Source organism: Pecten maximus, chromosome 18 (genome assembly GCF_902652985.1).
Source record: "Pecten maximus chromosome 18, xPecMax1.1, whole genome shotgun sequence".
NCBI lineage: Eukaryota > Metazoa > Mollusca > Bivalvia > Pectinida > Pectinidae > Pecten > Pecten maximus.
In genome coordinates this window covers 1,389,129-1,416,915 of record NC_047032.1, presented here as the reverse complement: position 1 = coordinate 1,416,915, position 27,787 = coordinate 1,389,129, and the positions used below count along the sequence as shown (strand labels likewise).

Genomic DNA, 27,787 nt, shown 5'->3' with positions numbered 1-27,787 from the left:
ATGGACCCTATGCTTGACCTTGTTACATTTTATATAAATTCTCCCTCTGACTATGGTCAGTCTATAGAGCAACAGCTAACAACAGGTCTAAAGGACCTGTGTATCAATCGCCATGAGATTTAAGTAATATTTGTACTATTTTGTATTCTCTTTTTTTTGAAATTCTCTTCTTTTTTTTTTCTTTGAAAACCATCAAGGGATGCTTTTCTATCAAATTAGGTAAATTTCAATCAGTGGTTAAGAAAAAGTAGTTTGAGGAAATTGTTGATGTACAGACGCTACAGTATGGTTATCATAATCTCACCGTGGTCCTTTGGCCCAATTCAGACAACAAAACATTTGGAAAATTTGATTAACCTTAATGCCCTGTTCCTCTTGGTCCTTGCGTAAGATTTTGAGCGACTCATCGGAATGTTTGATGATGCAGTCGGTACAGCAATACACTGTGCCATACACTGCATCCTTTTTACAGCCGGGCCCCACACACTTCTGTAGAGTTCTCTTCTCCTGTCAAGACATTGTCAATAATGTAGCATACAGCCTTAACCAATGTTACACAAATTATAAACATCTTCTTATAGGATAGACAGTCACAATTAAGAGTTCTCTTTTCCTGTCAAGACATTTTCAATAATGTAGCATACAGCCTTAACCAATGTTACATAAATTATAAACATCTTCTTATAGAATAGACGAGTCACAATGCATACTTATAAAGATAGCCTAGAGTTGAGTGAGGAAATCAGTCAGTCATGATCGTGATGTCACAAACAGAATCAAACCAGATTAATTGACAAATCCAGCTATCCAGTTGCGACATATTTCTAAACTACTACTGTTTAAATCACATTTCTCACCTTAATATTTTTCAGATATTTGTCCCCTACTCCTCCAGACGACAGCCTCCTGTTTACATCACCATGGGGTCTATTAGGAGAAGAGACATCGGGAGATTTGATCCCCGGCGACTTTACGGCAGGAGATTTTATACTTTGACCCGAAACATTCTTCCGACTTAAGTCAAGTTTGTGTAAGTTAGATGATTTCTGTCCTGTGTGATGTGCAGGGTTTGAGTCACGTTTGTGAGAATCTGAAGACTTATGAACAGAATGATGGCTTTGTTTGTGTTTTGTCCTGTCATCGTGGTGACCTGACGATGAAGAACGTCTATCTCTTGATTTCCCGTCTGATGAATGTCTGCGTTCTGAGCTGTGATGTCGGTCGTGATGTCGCGCTCTAGACTTATCATCTGACAACCTTCTGTCCGAATGAGATTTATCCTGCATGAACAAACAAATTCACATAATACTGCTGTCAATAGAAATACAATTTTGCATTGGCGAATGAGGATTTTCCCAACATTTGAGAGTTGTAAACAAATGATACAAACCAGGCCATAATAACAAGATCAAAGTTACGTTAGTCAAGATTTAACATATATATCACATCATTCCTGACGTTGAAACCAAATCAACCTCAAATCGTTATCATTGTCTTATATGTAATGTGATAAAATCTACAGAAACTCGAGTATGCCCCTGCTACAGTTCAATGTAAATGGAACCAAAAACAAAATGTTGCAAACGTTACACAAACGTGAGATTTGTCGAATAAAAATCAAATAAGGAAACATTGATTTTGACCCCCTTAGAAATTTCATACAAGTATCAACATAATTATGATAAAATACACAACTATTTGTCACAGACAGACCACCGGATACCCGGAAACAAGCCCCTGACCGCTTCATGGTGGAAATAGAAATAACTTACTCCAACACTTTTTCCATCTTTCGACGAAGACCGATGCCTGTGTTCGCTACCATGGTGATGGGACTCCTTTGACGAAACAGGCTTCTCTCCCTTGACTGAAGAACTCTCCAATTTTTTTTCCTTTTTAGGTATTCTCGGCAGTGTTGTCTCTTTCTTTATTCCCTCCTCTTTTGATTTGGGTGTTAATATTTTTTTAGATTCTGAAGATTTCTTTTCTGGTTCCCTAGCTATTAACTTGGGACCTTTGTATTCACCTGTAAACATTACATTAAATGCTATATCGTGTATATATCTAAATCAAGTTGACAATTCTATCCTAATATCATTCCCAAAGGTCAGCTTTATATTGTTTTATGTCAAATCAACAGCCATGGTCATTTAAGAACGCCTCCTGAGTGTGCAAGGTGCATGCATGTATTGGGACCACGGTGGCCGAGTGGTTAAGGTGTCCCGACACTTTATCACTAGCCCTCTACCCCGCGGTGGCCGAGTGGTTAAGGTGTCCCGACACTTTAACACTAGCCCTCCACCTCTGGGTTGCGAGTTTGAATCCCACGTAGGGCAGTTGCCCGGTACTGACCGTAGGCCGGTGGTTTTTCTCCGGGTACTCAGGCTTTCATCCATCTCCAAAACCTGACACGTCCTTCAATGACCATGGCTTTTAATAGGATGTTTAACAAAATAAACCAAAGTATTATATATGTGTGTTTTAGCCTCCAGTATGTTCATGTTTTTTCTCCTTCTGATAACCCAATCTAAAAGTCGGCTTTATAGTAATATCTCACTGAAACATACAGATGAAGACACCCAGCAGGACACCTCACCTGGTCACAGTATACTGACAACGGGCGAACCAGTTATACCACTCCCAAAATTGACCGTGATTTGTCCCAGCTAGAGGACAGGACTTTACAAAAACGTTATTCACATAGATGTATGCTCAAATAAAGGCCAAAAGTGAGGCAGTGTCAAGGGAGACAATAGGAAGGGGAACGGTGGATTTCTTATCTGTACAACCAAGACAGATGGATTCCTTACCTGTACAACCAAGACAGGTGGATTCCTTACCTGTACAAACAAGACAGATGGATTCCTTATAATTACCTGTACAAACAAGACAGGTGTATTACTTACCTGTACAACCAAGACAGGTGTATTCCTTATAATTACCTGTACAACCAAGACAGATGGATTCCTTATAATTACCTGTACAAACAAGACAGGTGAATTCCTTACCTGTACAAAAAAGACAGGTGAATTCCTTACCTGTACAAAAAAAGACAGGTGGATTCCTTACCTGTACAAACAAGACAGGTGAATTCCTTACCTGTACAAACAAGACAGGTGTATTACTTACCTGTACAAACAAGACAGGTGAATTCCTTACCTGTACAAACAAGACAGGTGTATTACTTACCTGTACAAACAAGACAGGTGTATTACTTACCTGTACAAACAAGACAGGTGTATTACTTACCTGTACAAACAAGACAGGTGTATTACTTACCTGTACAAACAAGACAGGTGTATTACTTACCTGTACAAACAAGACAGGTGTATTACTTACCTGTACAAACAAGACAGGTGTATTACTTACCTGTACAAACAAGACAGGTGAAATCCTTACCTGTACAAACAAGACAGGTGTATATTCCTTACCTGTACAAACTGGACAAATATATTCCTCTCCATTTTGTTCCATTTCCTTGTTGCGAGCCTTGGTCATGTTAACACAGCTCCCATGGTACCAGTTTTCACATTTGTCACAACAAATCATAAACCTGAACAGGACAAAAACAGATAATTAAAATCAGGTCATAAACCTGAACAGGACAATAACAGATAATTAAAATCAGGTCAACAGGACAGGTCAAAACAGCTAATTAAAATCAGGTCAACAGGACAGGTCAAAAAGGCTAATTAAAATCAGGTCATAAACCTGAACAGGACAAAAACAGATAATTAAAATCAGGTCAACAGGACAGGTCAAAACAGCTAATTAAAATCAGGTCAACAGGACAGGTCAAAACAGCTAATTAAAATCAGGTCATAAACCTGAACAGGTCAAAACAGCTAATTAAAATCAGGTCATAAACCTGAACAGGTCAAAACAGCTAATTAAATCAGGTCAACAGGACAGGTCAAAACAGCTAATTAAATCAGGTCAACAGGACAGGTCAAAACAGCTAATTAAATCAGGTCAACAGGACAGGTCAAAACAGCTAATTAAAATCAGGTTGTATGCATTACAGCAAAATTTAATTTGTAACCCGGCAAAAATCAAGTCATGAACGACAGAGTAAATACAGTGGAACTTCGATAACTCGAAGTTGACGGGACCACGAAAAAACTTCGAGTTATCCGAGTGTTCGAATTAAGCGAGTTATCATTTTTGGTGAAAAGTTTGGTCAATATTTGTCAACATTATATAATCATTATAATTTATGAAACACTTATAATAGCAAGTAGGTTAGTAGTGCCGACATGTTCAGTATTACAAACGGAATTTAGCTCTTAAAAAATGTCGGCGTTTACCACCGATCGACGAAAATTATACTTCGAGTTATTCTATCATTTCAAATAGGATTTTTATTGTTGGAACCAAATTTTCACTTCGTATTATCCGAGTTCTTCGAGTTTTCCGAGTTCGAGTTTTCCGAGTTTTCTTTACTAAGATAAAGAGAGAATTCGGCCGGACCGACGAGGTACTTCGAGTTAAGCAGGGTATTCGAGTTATCCGAGTTCGAGTTAACGAAGTTCCACTGTACATATATACTGGCCAAACACTCGTCATGAACGACAGAGTAAATACATATATACTGGACAAACACTCGTCATGAACGACAGAGTAAATACATATATACTGGCCAAACACTCGTATATCATTAGTTATGATTACAGACTTATATAGAATACAAACACACTGAAGTAATTGGATGAATAAAAGAGAGGGTTCACAGATATATATCCCCATCCCTGTCATCAATGTAATCTGCCTTCTTTACTCAGTGGGAGATATATATCCCCATCCCTGTCATCAATGTAATCTGCCCTCTTTACTCAGTGGGAGATATATACCCCCATCCCTGTTATCAATGTAATCTGCCCTCTTTACTCAGTGGGAGATATATACCCCCATCCCTGTCATCAATGTAATCTGCCCTCTTTACTCAGTGGGAGATATATACCCCCATCCCTGTCATCAATGTAATCTGCCCTCTTTACTCAGTGGGAGATATAATAAGTAGCGCTGTCATCCCTGTCATCCCTGTCATCAATGTAATCTGCTGTCTTTACTCAGTGGGAGATATATACCCCCATCCCTGTCATCAATGTAATCTGCCCTCTTTACTCAGTGGGAGATATATATCCCCATCCCTGTCATCAATGTAATCTGCCCTCTTTACTCAGTGGGAGATATATACCCCATCCCTGTCATCAATGTAATCTGCCCTCTTTACTCAGTGGGAGATATATATCCCCATCCCTGTCACCAATGTAATCTGCCCTCTTTACTCAGTGGGAGATATATACCCCCATCCCTGTCATCAATGTAATCTGCCCTCTTTACTCAGTGGGAGATATATATCCCCATCCCTGTCATCAATGTAATCTGCCCTCTTTACTCAGTGGGAGATATATACCCCCATCCCTGTCATCAATGTAATCTGCCCTCTTTACTCAGTGGGAGATATATACCCCCATCCCTGTCATCAATGAAATCTGCCCTCTTTACTCAGTGGGAGATATAATAAGTAGCGCTGTCATCTACCTGAGGTTCTTACCTGTTACCGTGGGGTTGGTTACATATACAGTAAAGTTGGTCTGGAGGTTCGTAATCCGAGTCATTCTGGTCATCCTCATAACTCAGGTCGGCATCGTCTCCTGTAACATAAACTGATGACTTCACTGGCTCTATAGACAATAAGCTTTAGACAATAAGCTTTAGACAATAAGCTTTAGACAATAAACCCTATAGACAAATAGCTCTAGACAATAAGCTCTCTGCAGACAATAAGCTTTCTATAGACAATAAACTATCTGCAGACAATAAGCTTTCTATAGACAATAAGCTCTCTATAGACAATAAGCTTTCTACAGACAATAAACTATCTGCAGACAATAAGCTCTCTACAGACAATAAGCTTTCTATAGACAATAAGCTCTCTGCAGACAATAAGCTTTCTACAGACAATAAACTATCTGCAGACAATAAGCTCTCTACAGACAATTCTCTTTCTATAGACAATAAGCTCTCTCTGCAGACAATAAGCTCTCTCTAGACAATAAACTCTCTATAGACAATAAACTCTATAGACAATAAGCTCTCTATAGACAATAAACTCTCTATAGACGATAAGCTCTCTAGACAATAAACTCTCTATAGACAATAAACTCTATAGACAATAAACTCTCTATAGACAATAAACTCTCTATAGACAATAAACTATCTGCAGACAATAAGCTCTCTACAGACAATTCTCTTTCTATAGACAATAAGCTCTCTCTGCAGACAATAAGCTCTCTCTAGACAATAAACTCTCTATAGACAATAAACTCTATAGACAATAAGCTCTCTAGACAATAAACTCTCTATAGACAATAAACTCTATAGACAATAAGCTCTCTATAGACAATAAACTCTATAGACAATAAACTCTCTATAGACGATAAACTATATACATCTATAGACAATAAACTCTCTATAGACGATAAGCTCTCTAGACAATAAACTCTCTATAGACAATAAACTCTCTATAGACGATAAACTCTATAGACAATAAACTCTCTATAGACAATAAACTCTCTATAGACAATAAACTCTCTATAGACGATAAACTCTATAGACAATAAACTCTCTATAGACAATAAACTCTATAGACAATAAACTATCTGCAGACAATAAACTCTCTATAGACAATAAACTCTCTATAGACAATAAACTCTATAGACAATAAACTATCTGCAGACAATAAACTCTCTATAGACAATAAACTCTCTATAGACGATAAGCTTTCTAGACAATAAACTCTCTATAGACAATAAACTCTATAGACAATAAACTATCTGCAGACAATAAACTCTCTATAGACAATAAACTCTCTATAGACGATAAGCTTTCTAGACAATAAACTCTCTATAGACAATAAACTCTATAGACAATAAACTATCTGCAGACAATAAACTCTCTATAGACAATAAACTCTCTATAGACGATAAACTCTATAGACAATAAACTATCTGCAGACAATAAGCTCTCTATAGACAATAAACTCTCTATAGACAATAAACTCTCTATAGACAATAAACTCTCTATAGACGATAAGCTCTCTAGACAATAAACTCTCTATAGACGATAAGCTCTCTATAGACAATAAGCTCTTTATAGACAATAAGCTCTCTATAGACAATAAGCTCTCTATAGACAATAAACTCTATAGACAATAAGCTCTCTATAGACAATAAACTCTCTATAGACAATAAACTCTCTATAGACGATAAACTCTCTATAGACAATAAGCTCTCTATAGACAATAAACTCTATAGACAATAAGCTCTCTATAGACAATAAACTCTATAGACAATAAACTCTCTATAGACAATAAACTCTATAGACAATAAGCTCTCTATAGACAATAAACTATCTGCAGACAATAAGCTCTCTATAGACAACAAGATATATAGCTAATAAGCTCTCTTTAGGCAATAAGCTCCTGACAGTCAAGTTTGGATTAGAATTTACAGTTAATAAAAAGATTTCTGCTATTTTGGAATGTTCTTTACCTATGAAAATTTTACATTATGTCAAATAATAAGCACTTTTTACTATCATAGCCCATAGGGCCTGTATCACTCTCCTGGAAATTTCAGCAATCCTGCCAGAACATTAATTCCTGTTCATTAAATAATTTTCCCAAACTTTACTATCACAACTATATATACTCCTGCCGCATATTAATTGCAGAATTGATGCAGATCTAGAGTTTATCAAAAGTTCGCAAAAACTGTGAACTATCATTTTGAAATGGTCTTTCCAATTTCGACAGCATATATATATATACACATGCCTGCATAAACGTACGATATCTATACATACATTACAAATGTACAGATAAATATAAATTCAGACAACTTATGCTACGACTGTGTAGAAGCTTATATATGTATTAAACATGTTCATAGCAACTAGTACATATAGCTCATAACTAACAGTGCTCAAGTGTGCTCCACATCCAAACATACATTTCTACCATCATATAACTTATAACTTACCACTGTCTAGAACGTCCACACATTTCTACCACCATAACTTACCACTGTCTAGAACCTCCACACATTTCTACCACCATAACTTACCACTGTCTAGAACCTCCACACATTTCTACCACCATATATAACTTACCACTGTCTAGAACGTCCACACATTTCTACCCTCATAACTTACCACTGTCTAGAACCTCCACACATTTCTACCACCATATATAACTTACCACTGTCTAGAACGTCCACACATTTCTACCCTCATAACTTACTACTGTCTAGAAAGTCCACACATTTCTACCACCATAACTTACCACTGTCTAGAACGTCCACACATTTCTACCACCATATATAACTTACCACTGTCTAGAACGTCCACACATTTCTACCACCATATATAACTTACCACTGTCTAGACTGTCCACACATTTCTACCACCATATATAACTTACCACTGTCTAGAACGTCCACACATTTCTACCACCATATATAACTTACCACTGTCTAGAACGTCCACACACTTCTACCCTCATAACTTACCACTGTCTAGAACGACCACACATTTCTACCCTCATAACTTACCACTGTCTAGAACGTCCACACATTTCTACCACCATATATAACTTACCACTGTCTAGACTGTCCACACATTTCTACCACCATATATAACTTACCACTGTCTAGAACGTCCACACATTTCTACCACCATATATAACTTACCACTGTCTAGAACGTCCACACACTTCTACCCTCATAACTTACCACTGTCTAAAACATCCACACATTTCTACCACCATAACTTACCACTGTCTAGAACGACCACACATTTCTACCACCGTAACTTACCACTGTCTAGACTGTCCACACATTTCTACCACCATAACTTACCACTGTCTAGACTGTCCACACATTTCTACCACCATAACTTACCACTGTCTAGAACGTCCACACATTTCTACCACCATAACTTACCACTCTCTAGATTAGCCTGTGACGACTTTCCAGCCATTGATGGTTGAGTTTTTGTTTTTTTCTTAACTTTTTCCTTTGGTTTCTTTTCCTTTCTGGGACTACTTTCTGGGATTTCATAAGGGAATGAATACTTTTTGGGTTTTCTTTCACGTTTCTGTCGAACCTCCATATCACTGTTGGTTGTGGTTTTACTTGGACTTTCTACCTCTTTAGGTAAATCCTTTGTTTCCTGTCCTTCAGGTAAATCCTTTGTTTCCTGTCCTTCAGGTAAATCCTTTGTTTCCTGTTTGTTAGGTAAATCCTGTTCACCGATTACCACAGCATCCAATTGTTTTTCCCCCACTACTTCCCCCACATTTAGAATTTCTGATTGTTGAATAGCAGAATGTGTACTTTCCTGTAATGTAACTTTGGGAGTTACATCTTGATCAACATTCTCCCCCGTAGTTTGTGAGAGCTCAACACTTCCTTCCTTAATTTGTAAAAATGTGACATCTTTAGAATTGCCCTCACCAGAAACATTATCACTCACAGAGGTCTGCTGTTCAGAAAGGGAATGTACAGTGGCCTCACTTTCTGTAGCCATTACAGTCACTTCCTGTTTACAAACATCCTTAGTTTCATTCTGAACACTGTCAGCCTCTTTAATCTGAGATTTGTCAGTAATCTGACCACTGTCAGCCTCGTTGATCTGAGATATGTCAGTAATCTGACCACTATCTGCCACTTTAAGCAGAGATATGTCAGTAATCTGACCACTATCTGCCACTTTAAGCAGAGATATGTCAGTAATCTGACCACTATCTGCCACTTTGAGCCGAGATATGTCAGTAATTTGAACACTATCTGCCTCTTTAATCTGAGATTTGTCAGCAACATTATCACTTTCACACTGAACATCCTGTGCTTTCCCCTCAGCAATGTCCGACACCAGTTCCCCGATTTCTGCATCCTGATTTAGTGGATCACAAGTATTAACCTTAGTGACATCTGTACTTTTACTTATGACTGACGTTTTCTCACTGTTAATACTAGAATCTGCTTCCACAATGTCCTTTTTTACTTTGACGTCCTCACCGAGTTCCTCCACTATATTAGTGTTGTCTGCTTCTGTTTTGATGTCAGAAACAGTCAAATTCTGACTCTCTGATACTTTTTTCTCATTGTTTTTCTCAGACTGGGAATGCTGATGAGCATGACCCTTGACCTCCACACTGTCCGATGAGTCATGTTTCTCCTGAATGATTCCATCAGGTTTAAACAAATCCATGACAGTTGGATCTATAACAACCTCCTCTGATTTCCGGGGTTTCTTTTTCACAGGTTTCGGTGTAACTTTCTGTGCAGCAGATCCCTCACACATCTTTGAATCTACAGAATCTTGTCTCTTTCTTTGTGCATCCTTTCCTTCTTTCCCTTTAACTTCTTCCTTTTCTGAAATTGTCCTCCTCCTTTTTCCTCCAGTGGGAGTGTCCTTTAAATCCTCCTTCCTCTTCCCTAACCCCTTCCTCTGTTTTGGAGGAGTGATGTCCTCCTGGTTAGTACTCAGACTTTCTGTCTTCCCCATCTTCTCCTTGACAGGAGACGCTGCAGCTGCTCCTCGGCCACTGTTCCTTCTATTTGAAGCTGGCAATTCCTTTCTAATTCCCATTTTGACTGGAGTTTTTGTTCCCTTAGCACTCCTCGGTAAACTTTCTTCGTCCTTGCCTGTTGATTTCCTCACACCTTTCTTTGTTTCCACATGATCCTCCTCTTCAGCAGATTCATTGTCCTCATTGTCTATTTTTGAGGCTACCTTTTTCCTTCCTTTTACAGGAGATGCTGTCTCATTCTCGCTGTCCTTCTGTTTCTTTTCTTTCTTTTTGCCGGTCTTTGGTGTCTCAACTTCTTCCTCCTCTTCTCCCTCAGTGTCTTCCTCTGCTTTCTTCTTTCCTTTTCTACCAGCTGCTAATTTCTGCCCTTTCTGGACCACTTTTGTTCCTCTTTTTGTAATAACATTCTCTTCATGATCATCTTGTTTAGCCTTAGCTTTCCTCCCTCTTTTCTGTCTTCCTGTCACAGGAGTGTCTTCTTCATCACTTTCTTCGGCTTTCTTTACTGTTTTTACCCCCCTTTTCTTTCCTTCCGGTGTTGTTTCTTCCTCCTCGTCACTCTCTTTACCCTTCTTTCCTTTCCTGAGAGGTTTCTTTTTCCCTTGGGGTGTGACCTCTTCTTCTTCCTCATCACTTTCTTTACCTTTCTTTCCTTTCCTAAGAGGTTTCTTTTTCCCTTTGGGTGTGTCTTCTTCCTCCTCTTCATCACTTACCTTCCCTTTCTTTCCTTTCCTGAGAGGTTTCTTTTTCCCTTTGGGTGTGTCTTCTTCCTCCTCTTCATCACTTTCTTTACCCTTCTTTCCTTTCCTGAGAGGTTTCTTTTTCCCTTTGGGTGTGACTTCTTCTTCTTCCTCATCACTTTCTTTCCCTTTCTTTCCTTTCCTGAGAGGTTGCCTTTTTCCTTTGGGTGCATCTTCTTCTTCCTCATCACTTTCTTTCCCTTTCTTTCCTTTCCTGAGAGGTTTCTTTTTCCCTTTGGGTGTGACCTCTTCTTCTTCCTCATCACTTTCTTTCCCTTTCTTTCCTTTCCTGAGAGGTTGCCTTTTTCCTTTGGGTGTATCTTCTTCTTCCTCATCACTTGCTTTCCCTTTCTTTCCTTTCCTGAGAGGTTTCTTTTTCCCTTGGGGTGTGACCTCTTCTTCTTCCTCATCACTTTCTTTACCCTTCTTTCCTTTCCTAAGAGGTTTCTTTTTCCCTTTAGGTGTTTCCTCCTCCTCCTCCTCCTCCTCCTCTTCACTTTCCTGTTTCTTCTGTCCTTTCTGAATAATTTTCTTTTTCCCTGTTTGAACAACTTGCTTCTTTCCTTTAGGTGTTTCCTCTTCTTCCTGCTCATCTTCGCTACTTTCATTGTCCTTTTTCCCTTTTTTCCCTACTTTTTTCTTTCCTTGTTGTTTGGGAGAACTCTCCTCCTCACTGTCACTTTCCTGTTTGACTTGCTTCTTTACTCCTCTTTTCCCTTTCACTGCTGTTTTTTTCCTTCCACCTCTCGGTGTTTTGACTTCCTTTTCACTTTCTTCCTCATCTTCCTCACTCTTATCATCCTCCACAGCTTTTCCCTTTTTCCCTTTGGCCTTCAATCCTTGATTTCCATTCTAAAATGATAAAAGAAAGCAATTTTTACAACTGTCTGTCTCAGTCCTATACTCAAGGCTACACAGTAGAACACAAACATTCCAAACGACTAGGAAAACATGCAGAAGGTGATTTGTAAGTGGGAGGCATACTGATCAGGTATGGGACACAACTGGAGATCAGCTAATTAAATGTTACGATAATTGGCATTTCCCTGTGAACTGCATATATATGAAAATAAGCTCCAGTTCACAAATAAGCCCGTTCTATTTTGCAGAATCATCACTTTTAGAATACTGAGGTAAAGGAGGTTCAGAAATAAGTCCTCTCAACAAAAATTCAATTCTAAAAATTTACACTAGGGAAGGGGGGGGAGGGGGCTTATTTGAGGATAATACAGTATGTTACTAACATTTAACACTAGGGAAGGGGGGGGGGGGCTTATTTGAGGATAATACAGTATGTTACTAGGGAAGGGGCTTATTTGAGGATAATACAGTATGTTACTAGGGAAGGGGCTTATTTGAGGATAATACAGTATGTTACTAGAGAAGGGGCTTATTTGAGGATAATACAGTATGTTACTAGGGAAGGGGGGGGGGGGAAGGGGCTTATTTGAGGATAATACAGTGTGTTACTAGGGAAGGGGCTTATTTGAGGATAATACAGTATGTTACTAGAGAAGGGGCTTATTTGAGGATAATACAGTATGTTACTAGGGAAGGGGCTTATTTGAGGATAATACAGTATGTTACTAGGGAAGGGGCTTATTTGAGGATAATACAGTGTGTTACTAGGGAAGGGGCTTATTTGAGGATAATACAGTATGTTACTAGAGAAGGGGAATTATTTGAGGATAATACAGTATGTTACTAGGGAAGGGGGGGGGGGGGCTTATTTGAGGATAATACAGTATGTTACTAGGGAAGGGGGGGGCTTATTTGAGGATAATACAGTGTGTTACTAGGGAAGGGGGCTTATTTGAGGATAATACAGTGTGTTACTAGGGAAGGGGGGGGGGGGCTTATTTGAGGATAATACAGTATGTTACTAGGGAAGGGGGCTTATTTGAGGATAATACAGTATGTTACTAGAGAAGGGGCTTATTTGAGGATAATACAGTATGTTACTAGGGAAGGGGCTTATTTGAGGATAATACAGTATGTTACTAGAGAAGGGGAATTATTTGAGGATAATACAGTATGTTACTAGGGAAGGGGGGGGGGCTTATTTGAGGATAATACAGTATGTTACTAGGGAAGGGGGGGCTTATTTGAGGATAATACAGTGTGTTACTAGGGAAGGGGCTTATTTGAGGATAATACAGTGTGTTACTAGGGAAGGGGGGGGGGCTTATTTGAGGATAATACAGTATGTTACTAGGGAAGGGGCTTATTTGAGGATAATACAGTATGTTACTAGAGAAGGGGCTTATTTGAGGATAATACAGTATGTTACTAGGGAAGGGGCTTATTTGAGGATAATACAGTATGTTACTAGGGAAGGGGCTTATTTGAGGATAATACAGTATGTTACTAGAGAAGGGGCTTATTTGAGGATAATACAGTATGTTACTAGGGAAGGGGTCTTATTTGAGGATAATACAGTGTGTTACTAGGGAAGGGGCTTATTTGAGGATAATACAGTGTGTTACTAGGGAAGGGGCTTATTTGAGGATAATACAGTATGTTACTAGGGAAGGGGCTTATTTGAGGATAATACAGTATGTTACTAGGGAAGGGGGGGGGGGGCTTATTTGAGGATAATACAGTATGTTACTAGGGAAGGGGCTTATTTGAGGATAATACAGTATGTTACTAGGGAAGGGGCTTATTTGAGGATAATACAGTATGTTACTAGGGAAGGGGCTTATTTGAGGATAATACAGTATGTTACTAGGGAAGGGGCTTATTTGAGGATAATACAGTATGTTACTAGGGAAGGGGCTTATTTGAGGATAATACAGTATGTTACTAGGGAAGGGGGGGGGCTTATTTGAGGATAATACAGTATGTTACTAGAGAAGGGGAATTATTTGAGGATAATACAGTATGTTACTAGGGAAGGGGGGGCTTATTTGAGGATAATACAGTATGTTACTAGGGAAGGGGGGCTTATTTGAGGATAATACAGTATGTTACTAACATTTTACACTAGGGAAGGGGGGGGAGCTTATTTGAGGACAATACAGTATGTTTCTAGGGAAGGGGACTTATTTGGGGATAATACAGTATGTTTCTAACATATCAATAAATAAGTTATTTTGCCTGAATTGCTAGACTTTCCCCAGACTGTACCTGTATCCTTAACATTTGCTGATTAACAATTTGTAACAAGAGGCCCAGAGGGCCTGTATCGCTCGCCTGGTTCTATGAGATATGAAACAAGAACTATACTGAAGTATATTTGTTGTTGGTCTTGCTATGTCAATATATCATAAGCATTTCATATGGGTACATGTACATTTGTTTTTATTGTTATTCTAAAAATGTTAGGTTTTATGCCAAAAAGTGCATTAATCCATGAAATGAAATTGACTTTAGGCCTAACCCCATAGGGATGCTACAAGTCAAATATGAGTGATTTCCATTGCTAAGTCTCTGAGAAAAATTTGTGTATATCATTTTAGCTAAATTGACCCTTTTGGCACCGCCCCTCAGTCCCTCAGGGGGTCAGCCCCAACATTTGTACAATTTTGAATCCCCACCCAATAACCAGGCTACCACACAAATGTGAGTGATATCCATTGCTTACTTTCAGAGAAGTTGTTTAAACAAATTGCCCCCTTTTGACCCTGCCCTTTGCCTCCCAGGGGTCAGTCCCATCATTTGTACAATTTTGAATCCCTACCCCAAAGTGATGCTACCAGTCAAATATGAGCGACATGTATTGCTAAGTTTCAGAGAAGATTTTGATTTCAATTTAGCCAAATTCACCCCATTTGGCCCCGCCCCTCAGTCCCCATGGGGGTCAGCCCTACCATTTGTACCAGACGACGACTCAGGACAACACGGTATGGTATAAGCTCACCTTGGTTCTTCTGACCAGGTGAGCTAATAAACAGTAATACTGACTTGATAATCATGGGGAAAGGCAGCGATTCAAACCGCTGTGACAATCACATTCTTTTAACCCTTTGCCACATGCAGGTTATAACACTTCAGCACTCTGTGCCAATAGTGCAAAGATACATTGTTGCAATGCAACATTATTGCGCTGACTGAAATGTACATACACCATCTCAATGGCAGTTTTTGAGAAATTAAGCTTTGTTTTGATTAATTTTTCTAAACCTAATTTTGAAAGTGAAATAGTTGTTTTAGACATTTTTAGTAAGTTACAATTATGTTCAGAATTTCTTAAATTTTAATTCTGTGCTATTTTCTTTATAAAACCAACAACACATAACCACGAAATCAGCTGTATACAAACAGAACAGACAAATTTCAAAATATTTTGACACCGTAATTTATAATTCATTGAATTCCTGTACATGAAATGATTCAACATTAACTCCCAAATGAAACAAACTGAATTTTTAAAGTTTTCACAAGAATATTTCAACAGTTCAGGCTTAAGCCTAAGCTTATATCCGATGTCGCGATGAAGGAATGTGTATCCGACCATTTTGGGTCAAATCTTCTTTCGTATTTCAAATGCCAGCGAGCGTAGTTATTAGTGTGTCGAGCTATGGCGGAAAACTGATTCTCATTGAAAAAAGGTAGATCTAGAAATAATCAATGGGACTTGCAGTATCAACATCAAAATTTTCTGGAAGTACTGGCCCTGTTTCCCTAACAAAATTATTTACTGTGATCGGCGAAAAATCTCGAGTTCAACATTACGTAATGGCGGCAGTACTAGTACACCTGGTCGCCGTTCGTCCTCATTCTCGGACTCGTTATCTGTTGACAGTTCATTTAGAACATCGTTAAGATCAATATCTGACTCAATGTCTTCAGGTCCAAAGCCATCGAACTCTAAATCATCATCATCGTCGTCAAAAATGTCACGCAAAATCGTAGCGACAGACGCCATCACGCCTCGTTGTTGTCACACTTTTCTACACTCATGACTCACACTTTCTAGGTTAATTTATTCAAAAACTTTCGTATGAATGACGTGTACAAATCTGATTGGTCGATGCATTGATATTTACTTAAAATAGTATCGGGGATTTCCAGATAGGTGTCGCTCTCAATCACGGGATTTTCCATGTCTAAGTTTACCAAACCGGCATGGCGTCGAGAGGCGCTTACATTGAGATAACGTAGAGGCGTCGAGAAGCGCTTACATGGAGATAATGCAGAGGCGTCAGGAAGCGCTTACATGTGTCAAGGGGTAAAGGCGTCCAGAGGCGCTTACATGTGGCAAAGGGTTAAACAACAAACCTTTTTTGTAGCCTTCTTTTTCCCAACTTCATCATTTTCCTCCTCCTCTTCATCATCATCACTGTTTTCTTCTTCATCATTCTTCTTTACCTGATAACATGGTTATAATTGCCATTAGTTTGGATTCTTAACTAAGAAACTGTCATGATCTACCACAAAGTTAAGATTCTGCAAGTAGTCAAACTTTTACTCCTACATCATCGACTAGTAGTTCAACCATACAACTATTGTTTTCGGGAACTTTTTATCTATACAATGCAGCGATTTTCCTTCAATTTTTCAACTTGGTCCAAGGTCCAATGAATTGGGAATTTCTATGCCACAAAATGTGACATTGGGAAAACAAAAAATAGTAAAATTCATACAAATTTCAGTTTTTCTTTGATGAATATTGCTTTTGTAATATTTTTGATTTCATTTTGTTATCTATAGCTGTTTTTTATCAAAAGATAAAACTTACTTAATCATTCAAAAGTGACTTCAGAATTGGGAATTTTTCAGTGTCAAATTGGGAATTTTCACAAGACGTTTTTAGGGGAATGGGTCCTTTTAACGGACCCTGTTTCTATTGTAGGAAAATCCCTGCAATGTCTTCTATATCATTGAAAAAGTTAATCACAATCCAACCATTTTTACTGGCAATGAACTGGGAACAGAGGTCGCTGAACTGCCAGTATTGTAGAGCAGTTTTGAACACTTTTAACCGAAGGGTACATGTATACACAACTTCCGACTACTATTTGAACAAGAAGTCCATCGTCCTAAACGGTCATCTGACTTTAACAGACCCTATTACTACTGTAGTAAAAAAGTGGTACCGACAACCATTGGGATCATGCAATACTGCCATCTTAGATTACTGAGTGACCCGAAATTTTTTTTTATATATACTTCTCAAAATCTTTTCAGGCAAGATTGGAGTTGAAACCAACTGTTGGAACTTGAGAAGAAGTTGAAATGTGTTTTTCAAGATGGCAGCAATTGTGGCCATCTTTGGTGAATATTTATGACAATAAGAGATCCAAGAGGGATCTTGGCACCCAACATTAAATGATCTTTATTGGTTCTATGTCAAACTGATCTACTCCTTACTTTTCCCTTCTTTCTTTCTTTTCTCTTAATAATCTGACAAGAACAAGTAGAACCTACATGTGAAGTTTGAGAAACATCTCTTCAGTTTGTTTCAAGAATAAAGCGATAACAAACTTTAATTCTCAAAATCCAAGATGGCCACCTGTCAGATATTTTGTTTTTATGATCAAAAGCCTAAAGTTGATTTGGCACAAAGAGGGACCAAGGGGAACCTACTCATCACATTTGAAAAATGTCCCTCCAGTTTTTTTTTTCAAGAAACAGCAATAATAAACTTCCAAGATGGCGCCTGTCAGCCATTTTGTTTTCCTGATCAAAAATCTAAATTAAATCAGGCACAACTAGGGAACACAGGGAACCTACTTAATCATGATTAAGAAATATCCCTCTGGTACTTCTAAAGAAATAGAGATAACAAACTTCAATTCTTAAAATCAAAGATGGCTAACCGTTGGTAATTTTCTTTTCCAGATGAAAATTTACTTGAATTGGCATAACTAGGTACCAATGGAAACCTACAGATGAAGTTTGAGGAATATCTCTCCAGTACTTTTCAAGAAATAGCGATAACAAAGATGAATTCGGACAAGAGGTCCGTGGGCCTTAATAGTCCCCTGAGTTTTGATACATTTTAACAAATTCCTGTGACCTTGAATTTGAGGTCAATGTCAGATCTATGGGCCTCTTTAATAGTGAGAAGAAGTAAGGCATTTAAAAATTTTAACACATTTAACCCCAGTGACCTTGAATTTGAGGTCAATGTCAGATCTATGGGCCTCTTGAATAGTGAGAAGTCATTTAAAAATTTTAACACATTTAACCCCAGTGACCTTGAATTTGAGGTCAATGTCAGATCTATGGGCCTCTTGCATAGTGAGAAGAAGTCATTTAAAATGTTTAGCACATTTAACCACTGTGACCTTGAATGAGGGTCAAAGTCATTATATTAACAATCTTGATAGCCCTTCACCCTAACATGTTATAGGACCAATATAAGGTCTCTAGGCCTCTTGGTTATTGAGAAGAAGTTTTTTGAAGAAAAGGTAATGCTAGATGCCTGGATAGGCTATGGACACCGCACCACAACATAAGCTCACTTGTTGTTTGTTCAGGTGAGTGTAGTATACTATAGCCTATTCTGTTTTCTTGTTTTCAATCACAATTACTCTTTGTAGTTAATTAGCATCTTTAAACTTATTTATGAACCTTTTTACTAGATCCTTTCTTCCCTCCGACTTTAACTTCCTCCTCACTTTCCTCTGCCTCTTCTTCCTCTGTCTTCATTGCTGCTTTGCGGCCTCTTCCACCCTAATCACATGAAAAAACATCTTTTGTAAAATACATAGTCAAACCTGTCTATAAAGACCGCCCAAAGAGAGGCAGAAAAACGGTCACAATAGACAGGTTGCCTTTATAGACAGGTCAAGATTTTGCACTAACCTGTTTACTTGAAACTGTCATAAATAACTTGTCATTTCAGGCATTCAGTAGACCAGTCAGTTTTAACTGAAGTCACATCAATGCATACACTTTACATATATACATATATTTTTAAAATCTGAAGGGTTTAATCTTTATCAAAAAGTTTTTTCCATTTAAAATCCAAGAATAAAACATAATTTTGTCAAGGCCAAGACAAAACATAACTCAAAATGGTCAAATGGATACAAAAGTAACTTTTTTCCATTTTGTTCTAACAGAAATATTTCTATTTTTATCAACTTATTACTACTTATTCTGTTGTGACAAAAACAAATTTTTAAAAAAATTTTGTTGTTTTTCTGGGGGTTTTTTTCTGATCAAAATCCAGAATTTTGTGGCAGTTTACGACTTTTTATTAGTATTTTCCAATTAAAGATGGTAGCAGTACAAATGTCAGTACCGACAGCTACGATAACAAAAGGCATTATTGGTTTTCAAGTGAGTAAATTTCAGATATGACCAGTGTTTATACAACATTTATATTTGCAAAAGATTATGTGAGTATTTGATAAGGTTTTTTTCACAAATCAATGCAAAACAAATTTATATCTGGTGAAAAAAGTGACTTTTAGCCTATACATACTTTTCTAATGGGTGTCTTTTTGTCGTCCTGTTTCTCAGCCTTTCCACTCTGCAATGCCTCCATTGCCTCTTTCTCTTTTTGTCTGTTTTCCTGTAGGATTTTCTCAGCCATTTCACGCTGCTCATGATCACCAATTCTGGTTGATCTTCTGAAGAGACACAATAAAAAATCTACTTTAATAGCCTTACCTAGTTGTTGTTTTATACTCCAGCCATTTTGGCATAATTCAAAATGTCCTAAGAATCATTCCAATTGTGATTTTAATTCAGTAACAAAATGATGTTTGTGAAACCTGTATGTTCTGTGGCTCATGCGCTGACGGAAATGGTGCTTAACAAAACATTCAAACTAGAGTACCGCCGAAAAAATATTTGCCCACTGAATGCCATAGATACTATTTTGAATTACAATAAGATTTGCATCACATAATCTGCTGAGTCTACTTTCCCCGTCTATTCTTTAAAAAAAAAAATTAATTTTGCTTACTCGCTCCGATTTTGAAATCTCAATTTCCGAAGAACAATCTATCAAATTGGTATGGCCTAATGAATTTCTCCAGGTAGATCATCCTTGCCTAACGTTCTGTAAATTTACTGTCAATACCTAGCCTTTATAAAGATAACCCCATGACCTACCTTATACTAAGAGGAGATTGTTCCACCTTTCGCCCCTTTGGACGTCCCCGCCCCCGGCTTGGGGTTTCTTCCGACTCCTCTGCCTCTTCAACAACCTCCTCTTCATCCAGCTTCACCTCTACTGCAACATCCACAAGTGGTTGGTCAACGTCCTTCACTTCCTCAACATCATCATCTGCATTCTGCCCTTTACGAATAGCAATACGTGCACTCTTGCGTGGAGACGAGGACGGATTCCCCGAAGTTGACGCAGCTGTCTGTAGCACTATTGTAGGCTGTTTTGGCATTTGGTACGACGGTAGGGCGTAAGCATGATCAGAGAAAGATGCCGATCTGTCATCGGATTTCTGTATAACGAAGCATAGTTATCACATAGATACAGCTTCAGGATCCCTCCCAATCTCATTTCTACACAAATAAGAGGCCCAGAGGGCCTTCATCATTCACCTTAAGTAATAATGGTAAAATATAAGCTATATCACAACTATTTCCCTATTTTTGTGAGCTGCCTCTAGATCTTCCAATAATGGTTGTAACCAAATTTGGACGAAATGTTTTTTGCTTTATTTCCCCTAGTGGTGTAAATAGAGGTTACACAACGAGTGATTGTTGGATATGGAATTTATTTCACACGAGTAAGTTATTTTTTCGTGTGACCTGTTTCTACCACAATAATATATCAGCTTGAATCAAAGGGAAACGTGGCCAAGTATAATTTTGCGTATGCAAATAAAGTGTACCGGTGATGTCCGGGACTGGTGATGTGACGTCATTCGATTATTGATGACGTCAATAACAATTGCAGCTTGGGTCAAAGTTCGAATTCTTGACCAATCAAAGGACCGGAAGGTCATATACCACTTGTGGTATATAACATATATTTGTCCAACAGTCGGCACATTTATACAATGGCTTGATAGTGGAATAACACAGCGTATTGAGATAAAAAAAATAGTTCTACTTATCAATGTATAGTAAAGGAAATATTGATCGACGTTGATGCTGCACGGTGACATAAGGTAAAAAAAGTAATCATTGATCAGGGATCCCATGATATATACCCCCAACCCTCATCATCTGACAGATACTAGATATTATATGTTTTTACTTCGTATTATCCAATTCTTGTTTTTGGATCTTTATATTTTACATTATGAATGTCCTTACATCAAACATATCGAGTGCCAGGAGATCATCACTGGTGTTGGCCGAGTCCTGGCTACTGTCCAGTCCAGCCACCTGGGCCATAGTCTCCGTGAAATCACCCTCGTTGGTCTGTTGCAGAATCTTCCTCGCTTCCTCCGAGGACAAAAATTCGTCCAGCTTGCTCATGTGCTCCTCAGAAAAACCACTAAAAGGATTTTTGTCCTAAAGAAAAGTGAAAATAAAAAAGTTTTATCCCCAAAGAGGAATGTAACATGAACATCGGTGATTCATTTGGTTGGAGTCATAAAGAGCTTGGCAGTTCAGTATTCACTGTTTCTTGTGAAAGGAAAGAGAATTTACTTATTTTAACTTCAGGCTGTCTGTATTATGCTTACTTAAATTGTTACTTGTGGTGATTTCTATAAATAGGGTGACCAACGTTAACTATGGCGTACAGTAATCCACCAGGGTGGGCTTTAAGTTTGAGCTATCTTAAACATATTTTAGGTTGTTGAACTAACACAGGGCTCAAAGTGGATATTTTTAACAGGTGGTCTATTTAGCTACCAAGTCATCAAATCTAGCTATAGGCACCAATTGGAAAAGATAGTTGCTCAGCCAATTTGTCTTACATTTAAAAAAAATATCTTAATTCTTAAGTTCAGTGTAACATCTCTCTGTAACTTTTTCAACTGGGAACGTAATTGAAGAATTGACTGAAACCAATCTACACAATGTTTTAGTGGCTATGCAGACCACTTTGAGCTCAGTTATAGTAATTATATAATCTCTTTTTCAAAGTCTTATTTCCTAATCTCTGAATTTTCACTGGACACACTAAATCAATTGTGTCCTTTTTAGTAATATCCAATGTAAGATCTTGTTTTAAATAAGGCCAATCTTGGGCCAGGATTCAATCGTCACTTTGGAGTACTGCCCATAACTCCTCTCAATGGACTAACAGAAGATGTATGTGCCTCACCTCAAATCCTTCTAAATGCCAGCTGCCACCCGGCGGAGCAGGTCCAGACTGGTCTTCTCTGACTGGTTTCGTAGAACTGTTATCATTACCAACAGACACGGTCGGGGTGGGGGGACCAGCACTGTCGGGGGAGGCTTGATTACCACACACAGTCACTGCTATAGCATGACTTGTTTCTGTTCGTTCACTTTCGGACATTTCACTCCTTTGAATTTCTATAAACAACAACAAGAATCATGGCTATCATGATAAAGTTTGGAGAACTACGTAAATATCACGTTAGTATTTCACCGACATCTTTAATTTACTTATAAGGAATTATGTACTGAATTGATCTAATAACATTAACACTCATTATTTGTAATTAACTCAAAAGAAATATCTGAATAATTTAAAATCAATTTAGTAATAAAACAGAGAATATTTATGACGGGGTTCCTTTAAAATTTCCAAATAAATGGGGTCCCTCTCTAGAGTTTGAATGACCAGTCATGATCGGAGGCCAGGAAATTGTAGTCATTTTGTTGAAATATGAAACTGAGAATACGAATGTATACCTATAGCTATAGCTAGCTACATATCAAATTTCAACAAAATCGGACATTATTTAAATTTCGACTGATCAGAAGCCTGCATTTGGTGGCCATTTTGAATCCAAACTCAAATATTTTCTAAAAGAGTCCTGTCCTTTTATATATAATTATCAACCATTTCACTAAGATTCATTAAGGTTCCATAATAGAGCGAATGTTACAATTAGATATAATTTTGGCCAATCAGAGGCATTGGTGGCCATCTTGGATGGTTGATCCTTGGAAAATAGTGAAGTGTACAACTAGCCATCATAAGAACTAGTATAGAATTGCATTGCAATTGCGAGTAATAACATAAGTCACCCCGACCCCTCAACTCGTCTACAAAAACCAATCACAGGTCACCCCGACCCCTCAACTCGTCTACAAAAATCAATCAGAGGCCAGAAAATGGTGACCTTTGTCTTAAAATGTAAAAGTGAGGTTAAGAAAAAGGCCAATGTCCATTCATTCCAAGTTTCATAAAAATCAGACAATATTTGAATTTCAACCAATCATAGAACAGATAATGGCAGCCATTTTTTTTCCAAAAACGAACACCCCCAATATTTTCTTAGTGCCAAAATCAGACAATATCTAAATTTCTACAAATCAGAAGTAATCTTGCAACCATCCCTCCCACCAACTTTTATTAAATTCCATTACATAGTAATATAAATTAGTAATAACTTATTTTTAGCTAATTATATATAATCAGAGGATGTGGCAGCCAAAATGCACAACTAGGCATGCACGCATCATACTGAGTTCAAAGTTTCATGAGGATCCACAGCTGGTAGTTTTTTAAGAAAAGGCGCGCAAAGAAAAACAGCGGGAAAATAATAATAAGTAAAACATTGAACAATAATTATAACAACTTGATGAAAACTTGAATGGTTGATAATATATGGACTTTGCCGGGGTGTATTAGTTAATAACTAGCTTAGACTTGCAATTGCGAGCAATAGCAGAAGTCAACACATCCACCACCTGGCGTGTCAAAGTAGTACGTCATGACCTTTCCTCAAAATCTAAAATTTTTTGGATTTCGACCAATCAGAGACAAGAAAATGGCGACTACTTTGTTGAAATGTGAACCTGAGGTAGAGAAAGTGACTTGGTGTCCCATGGTATACTTAAGATTGCATACTGAATTTCATTAAAATGGGATATCTTAATTTTGACTTAACATATGATCAGACACCAGAAAATGGTGGCAACTTTGTTGAAATGTGAAAGTGAGGTTACGAAATTTACTGGTGTCTATAAACACCAAATTTCACCAAAATAAGAAAATATTTACATTTCAACCAATCACAGAACCTGAAGCCTCTGTATATGGCAGCCATTTTGAATCTAAACTCAAATATTTTTTGGAAAACGAGCACTGTTGCTCTATCTGATCAACCATTTCACAAAGTTTCATTGCAGGTTAATTGCATCAAATAGAACAAAAGTTATTACTTTGTTCAAGGTAACTTAATTAATGGGTGAGAAACAGAACAATAATAAGTCACTCTTTCAGGGTGATTAAGAGTTGATAACAAGAAATGGCGTTGTTTGTACCAACCAAAGTGTTAAATTAATCTGACCAGTAATTAGCTTTGATAAATCATATACATTTTATTGCCTTATATAAATATATATATATGCTGAAGATTTCAGCTACCATGAAGTTCAAATTAAAAAAAAAAAAAGAAAAAGAAAAATTTCAAAATTACAAAAAAAATATTTTCAGCATTTTAATCCTTCTCAAAATGAATCTTAAACACATACCTGCTCACTTACCAGGTATGCACAAATTTTTGAAAATATGAATGGAATTCATTATCACAGTTTATGCTATTAATTGATGTACTGATTTTGATAAACAAAATATTTTCATTCATGTTATAATTAGAATATAGTATACTAAAGGTCACCTTATACTATATTGAGACAATAGTGACTTTGAGTCCCCCCCCCCCCCCCCCCAAGCCTGAAATGCATGGCGCTGCTTCATGCCTTTTTTCCACGACGTCATGCCCCCCCCCCCCCCCCCCCCCCTAATGCTTGCACTACCTCACATGGCTTCCCCCCCGGAACAAAACAACTCATCCTGAGTGAGTGAGAAAGTGCACACAATTACTAATTATGTATTTACAAAGTGCCCTTTTCTGACCAATTACACATGCTTTGGGTCGCCTTTTCCTCACACATTACCATGCCCTTTGGCAACCCTGGGGGAAACACTACAGTTTAATTTGTGTACTAAATGCTCCTGTTACATTCATAACTGCTCACGTTGTCCCAAATCACACCTGCATTTGTTTCATATACAGTCTGTGATTCTACGCTATATGCAGTTCAAAATTTCTAGTATGAGCGGACACATTTATGATTACACTCAAACCTCAGTGATAACAAAACTTAAAATCAAATAATTCCAGGTCTTCCTACTGACTTCGTAGTTTTGTATGGCCCAACTGGAATGTCTGGTGATCGGCCAGAGTTTACAGCTAATTTAAATAAATTGTTTGTTAATTACTGCTGTTAACATTCCATTTTTAATGCAACAACAATTTAACGACAAGTTCAAATTTCACTTACTGAACACTAAAACAAGAACAAAACAAAAATTTATACTTAACCCAGTGGACGCGGAACGTTTGGAGAACGTCATGCTGAGGTTACAACGTTGTGAGAACGTTTTTGTCAAAGTCTGTGCAACGTTAACTTTTGATGTTGTGACAAAGTTGTCATAAAGATTTAATGCAAATCTTGTATCATAATAAGTTGTTTTTTAAGAAGGATTTCAAATAACCTAAATGACTTTAATCACTTTAATCGCATTAATCACTGATAATTTCAAGATCAAATATTGCTGCTATAGCTTACTTTTATACCAATAAATGTGTTTAAACTTAGGACGTTAACGCTAAAATAAATTAATTACAAACCATTATTACCCATGAATGCTACCCATTGACTGTTTGATCTTTCACATGATTTGCCAGGAATTTGAATGCATCCCATGAATTGTTGACTGGTCACAGGGGCCACGGTGGCCGAGTGGATAAAGTGTCCAGGCACTTTATCACTATAGCCCTATAGCCACCTATGGGTTGCGAGTTCGAAACACACGTAGAACAGTTGCCTGACCGGCCAGGTTTTTTTCTCCAGGTACACCAGCTTTCTTCCACCTCTAAAACCTGGCACGTCCTTAAATGACCCTGGCTGTTAATAACACGTAACGTCGTTTAACAAAATAAACAAAACCGGTCACATGCTGCGCAATCAAACGCACCTAGATACAAGTGTTCAGACAACTGTGACTTTGATTAATTACTTGAAGTCTGCTTGACAGTGTTTGTAAACATGGCCTCGATTTCCAGGTTTGAGGAAAATAACAATGACAGGCTTTTTTTTAACCCAATAGGTACATGGACTCATTGAATATTCAAATATAATCAAGGGGGCAGTGATAATTCTCCATGCCTATATATAGATATATAGCTACTGCAAATCAAAGGTGTACCAAGTGTAGTAGGAGTGGTAAAAATAACGGCCAGACCGGGGTTCGAACCCGGGACCTCCGAACACTAGCCAAATGCTCTACCGATGGAGCTACCTGGTAGCCGATGATCGACCCAGTCCAGTTCCGCTACACCAAGCAGCGAGTTCAAGGCAGCGGATATCTAATTTAAATGAAAACCATGCTTGAGGCGATTGTTAAATTATTTTTATATGCATATTAAATTTTTTAATTACAGACTTTTTTTTGTGTGTTACTTATTCACATAATTGGTCATGTAATAAATATAGGGTATGTACGACGTTGTCACAACATCTGTACAATGTGGTAACGATAAATAAAAACGTTCCCAAAACCTTCATTTACAACGTTACTTCAATTATTTATTTAATTGAACATTGCAATTTAATGTAACTGCAACGTTCTCCAGACGTTGTATGACCACTTGGAACAATATTTACCTGACGAATGCTGTATCTGAAGTAATTAATCACATGCAATTAATTACTAACAAAGAGCTGTCACCATAAATTCATAATATAAAATCGTAATAAAGAAACAATTATTGTAACCAAAACATAACTTACTTTAAATATATATGTCCAACATGTTATGTTAACAATGTATATCATGATGTCAACAAAATCACACATATACATATATATTTATTTAGTCCACACCATAACATCACTGTTTCTAAAAATAACAATGACCGGAAAACTACACGAGGTCTTGTACACGATGCATTGCATCAATTTGAGACTGATGACAATGACAATTTACGATTCTTTTTTTAAATATAATTTTTCTGATGTTTCGAGGTATAGAAATGTGTACCGCCAGCAGTGGATTTGTTTCTCCTAATAAAATCACGTGTCCCATGCATATCAAAATAGGCCTACAGAGCCTCATGCGTGAGCAAAGCGATGCTGACGAGGGGAGATGTTGGCAAAATATTTGTCGTGTCTGAAATATACCAACCTTAAGCATCCCACAAATAACGTGTTTGCAGTAGCTAATGCTCTTTTGGTTACTCCCACAGAAGGAATTTTCCATCCAGCGGCAAAATATACCCAAATAGCAGGTGCCCTTGCAACACACTACAGAATCTCATCAATATTCAAGCGCCATGTTTTCCTAGACGTCACGTGACACAGTATTTTTAAGTAAATAATTCTGACACAGGCTGTTTGATATTGAATTTAAGGATTTATACTTGCA

At 37.7% G+C, this 27,787-nt stretch overlaps 1 protein-coding gene across 2 annotated transcripts in view; it reads right to left on the bottom strand.

The window, feature by feature from the left end:
* The window catches only part of LOC117317151, a 43,839-nt gene extending 16,130 nt beyond the window's left edge, over window positions 1-27,709 (bottom strand). The window contains exons 1-14 of one of the 2 annotated variants that reach the window (XM_033871948.1): window positions 27,548-27,696; window positions 27,028-27,043; window positions 22,481-22,695; window positions 21,520-21,720; window positions 20,353-20,699; window positions 19,718-19,865; window positions 18,859-18,960; window positions 16,561-16,650; window positions 9,006-12,189; window positions 5,558-5,657; window positions 3,432-3,553; window positions 1,773-2,026; window positions 858-1,280; window positions 358-507 (exon numbers count right to left, since the gene is read on the bottom strand). In XM_033871948.1, the coding sequence (XP_033727839.1) occupies window positions 358-507; window positions 858-1,280; window positions 1,773-2,026; window positions 3,432-3,553; window positions 5,558-5,657; window positions 9,006-12,189; window positions 16,561-16,650; window positions 18,859-18,960; window positions 19,718-19,865; window positions 20,353-20,699; window positions 21,520-21,720; window positions 22,481-22,695; window positions 27,028-27,043; window positions 27,548-27,622 (5,427 nt within the window). In that variant the 5' untranslated portion in view covers window positions 27,623-27,696. Of the gene's footprint in view, window positions 1-357; window positions 508-857; window positions 1,281-1,772; window positions 2,027-3,431; window positions 3,554-5,557; window positions 5,658-9,005; window positions 12,190-16,560; window positions 16,651-18,858; window positions 18,961-19,717; window positions 19,866-20,352; window positions 20,700-21,519; window positions 21,721-22,480; window positions 22,696-27,027; window positions 27,044-27,547 lie in introns of both variants that reach the window. The other variant, XM_033871949.1, reaches the window with a different exon arrangement.
* Window positions 27,710-27,787: the final 78 nt, after the last annotated feature.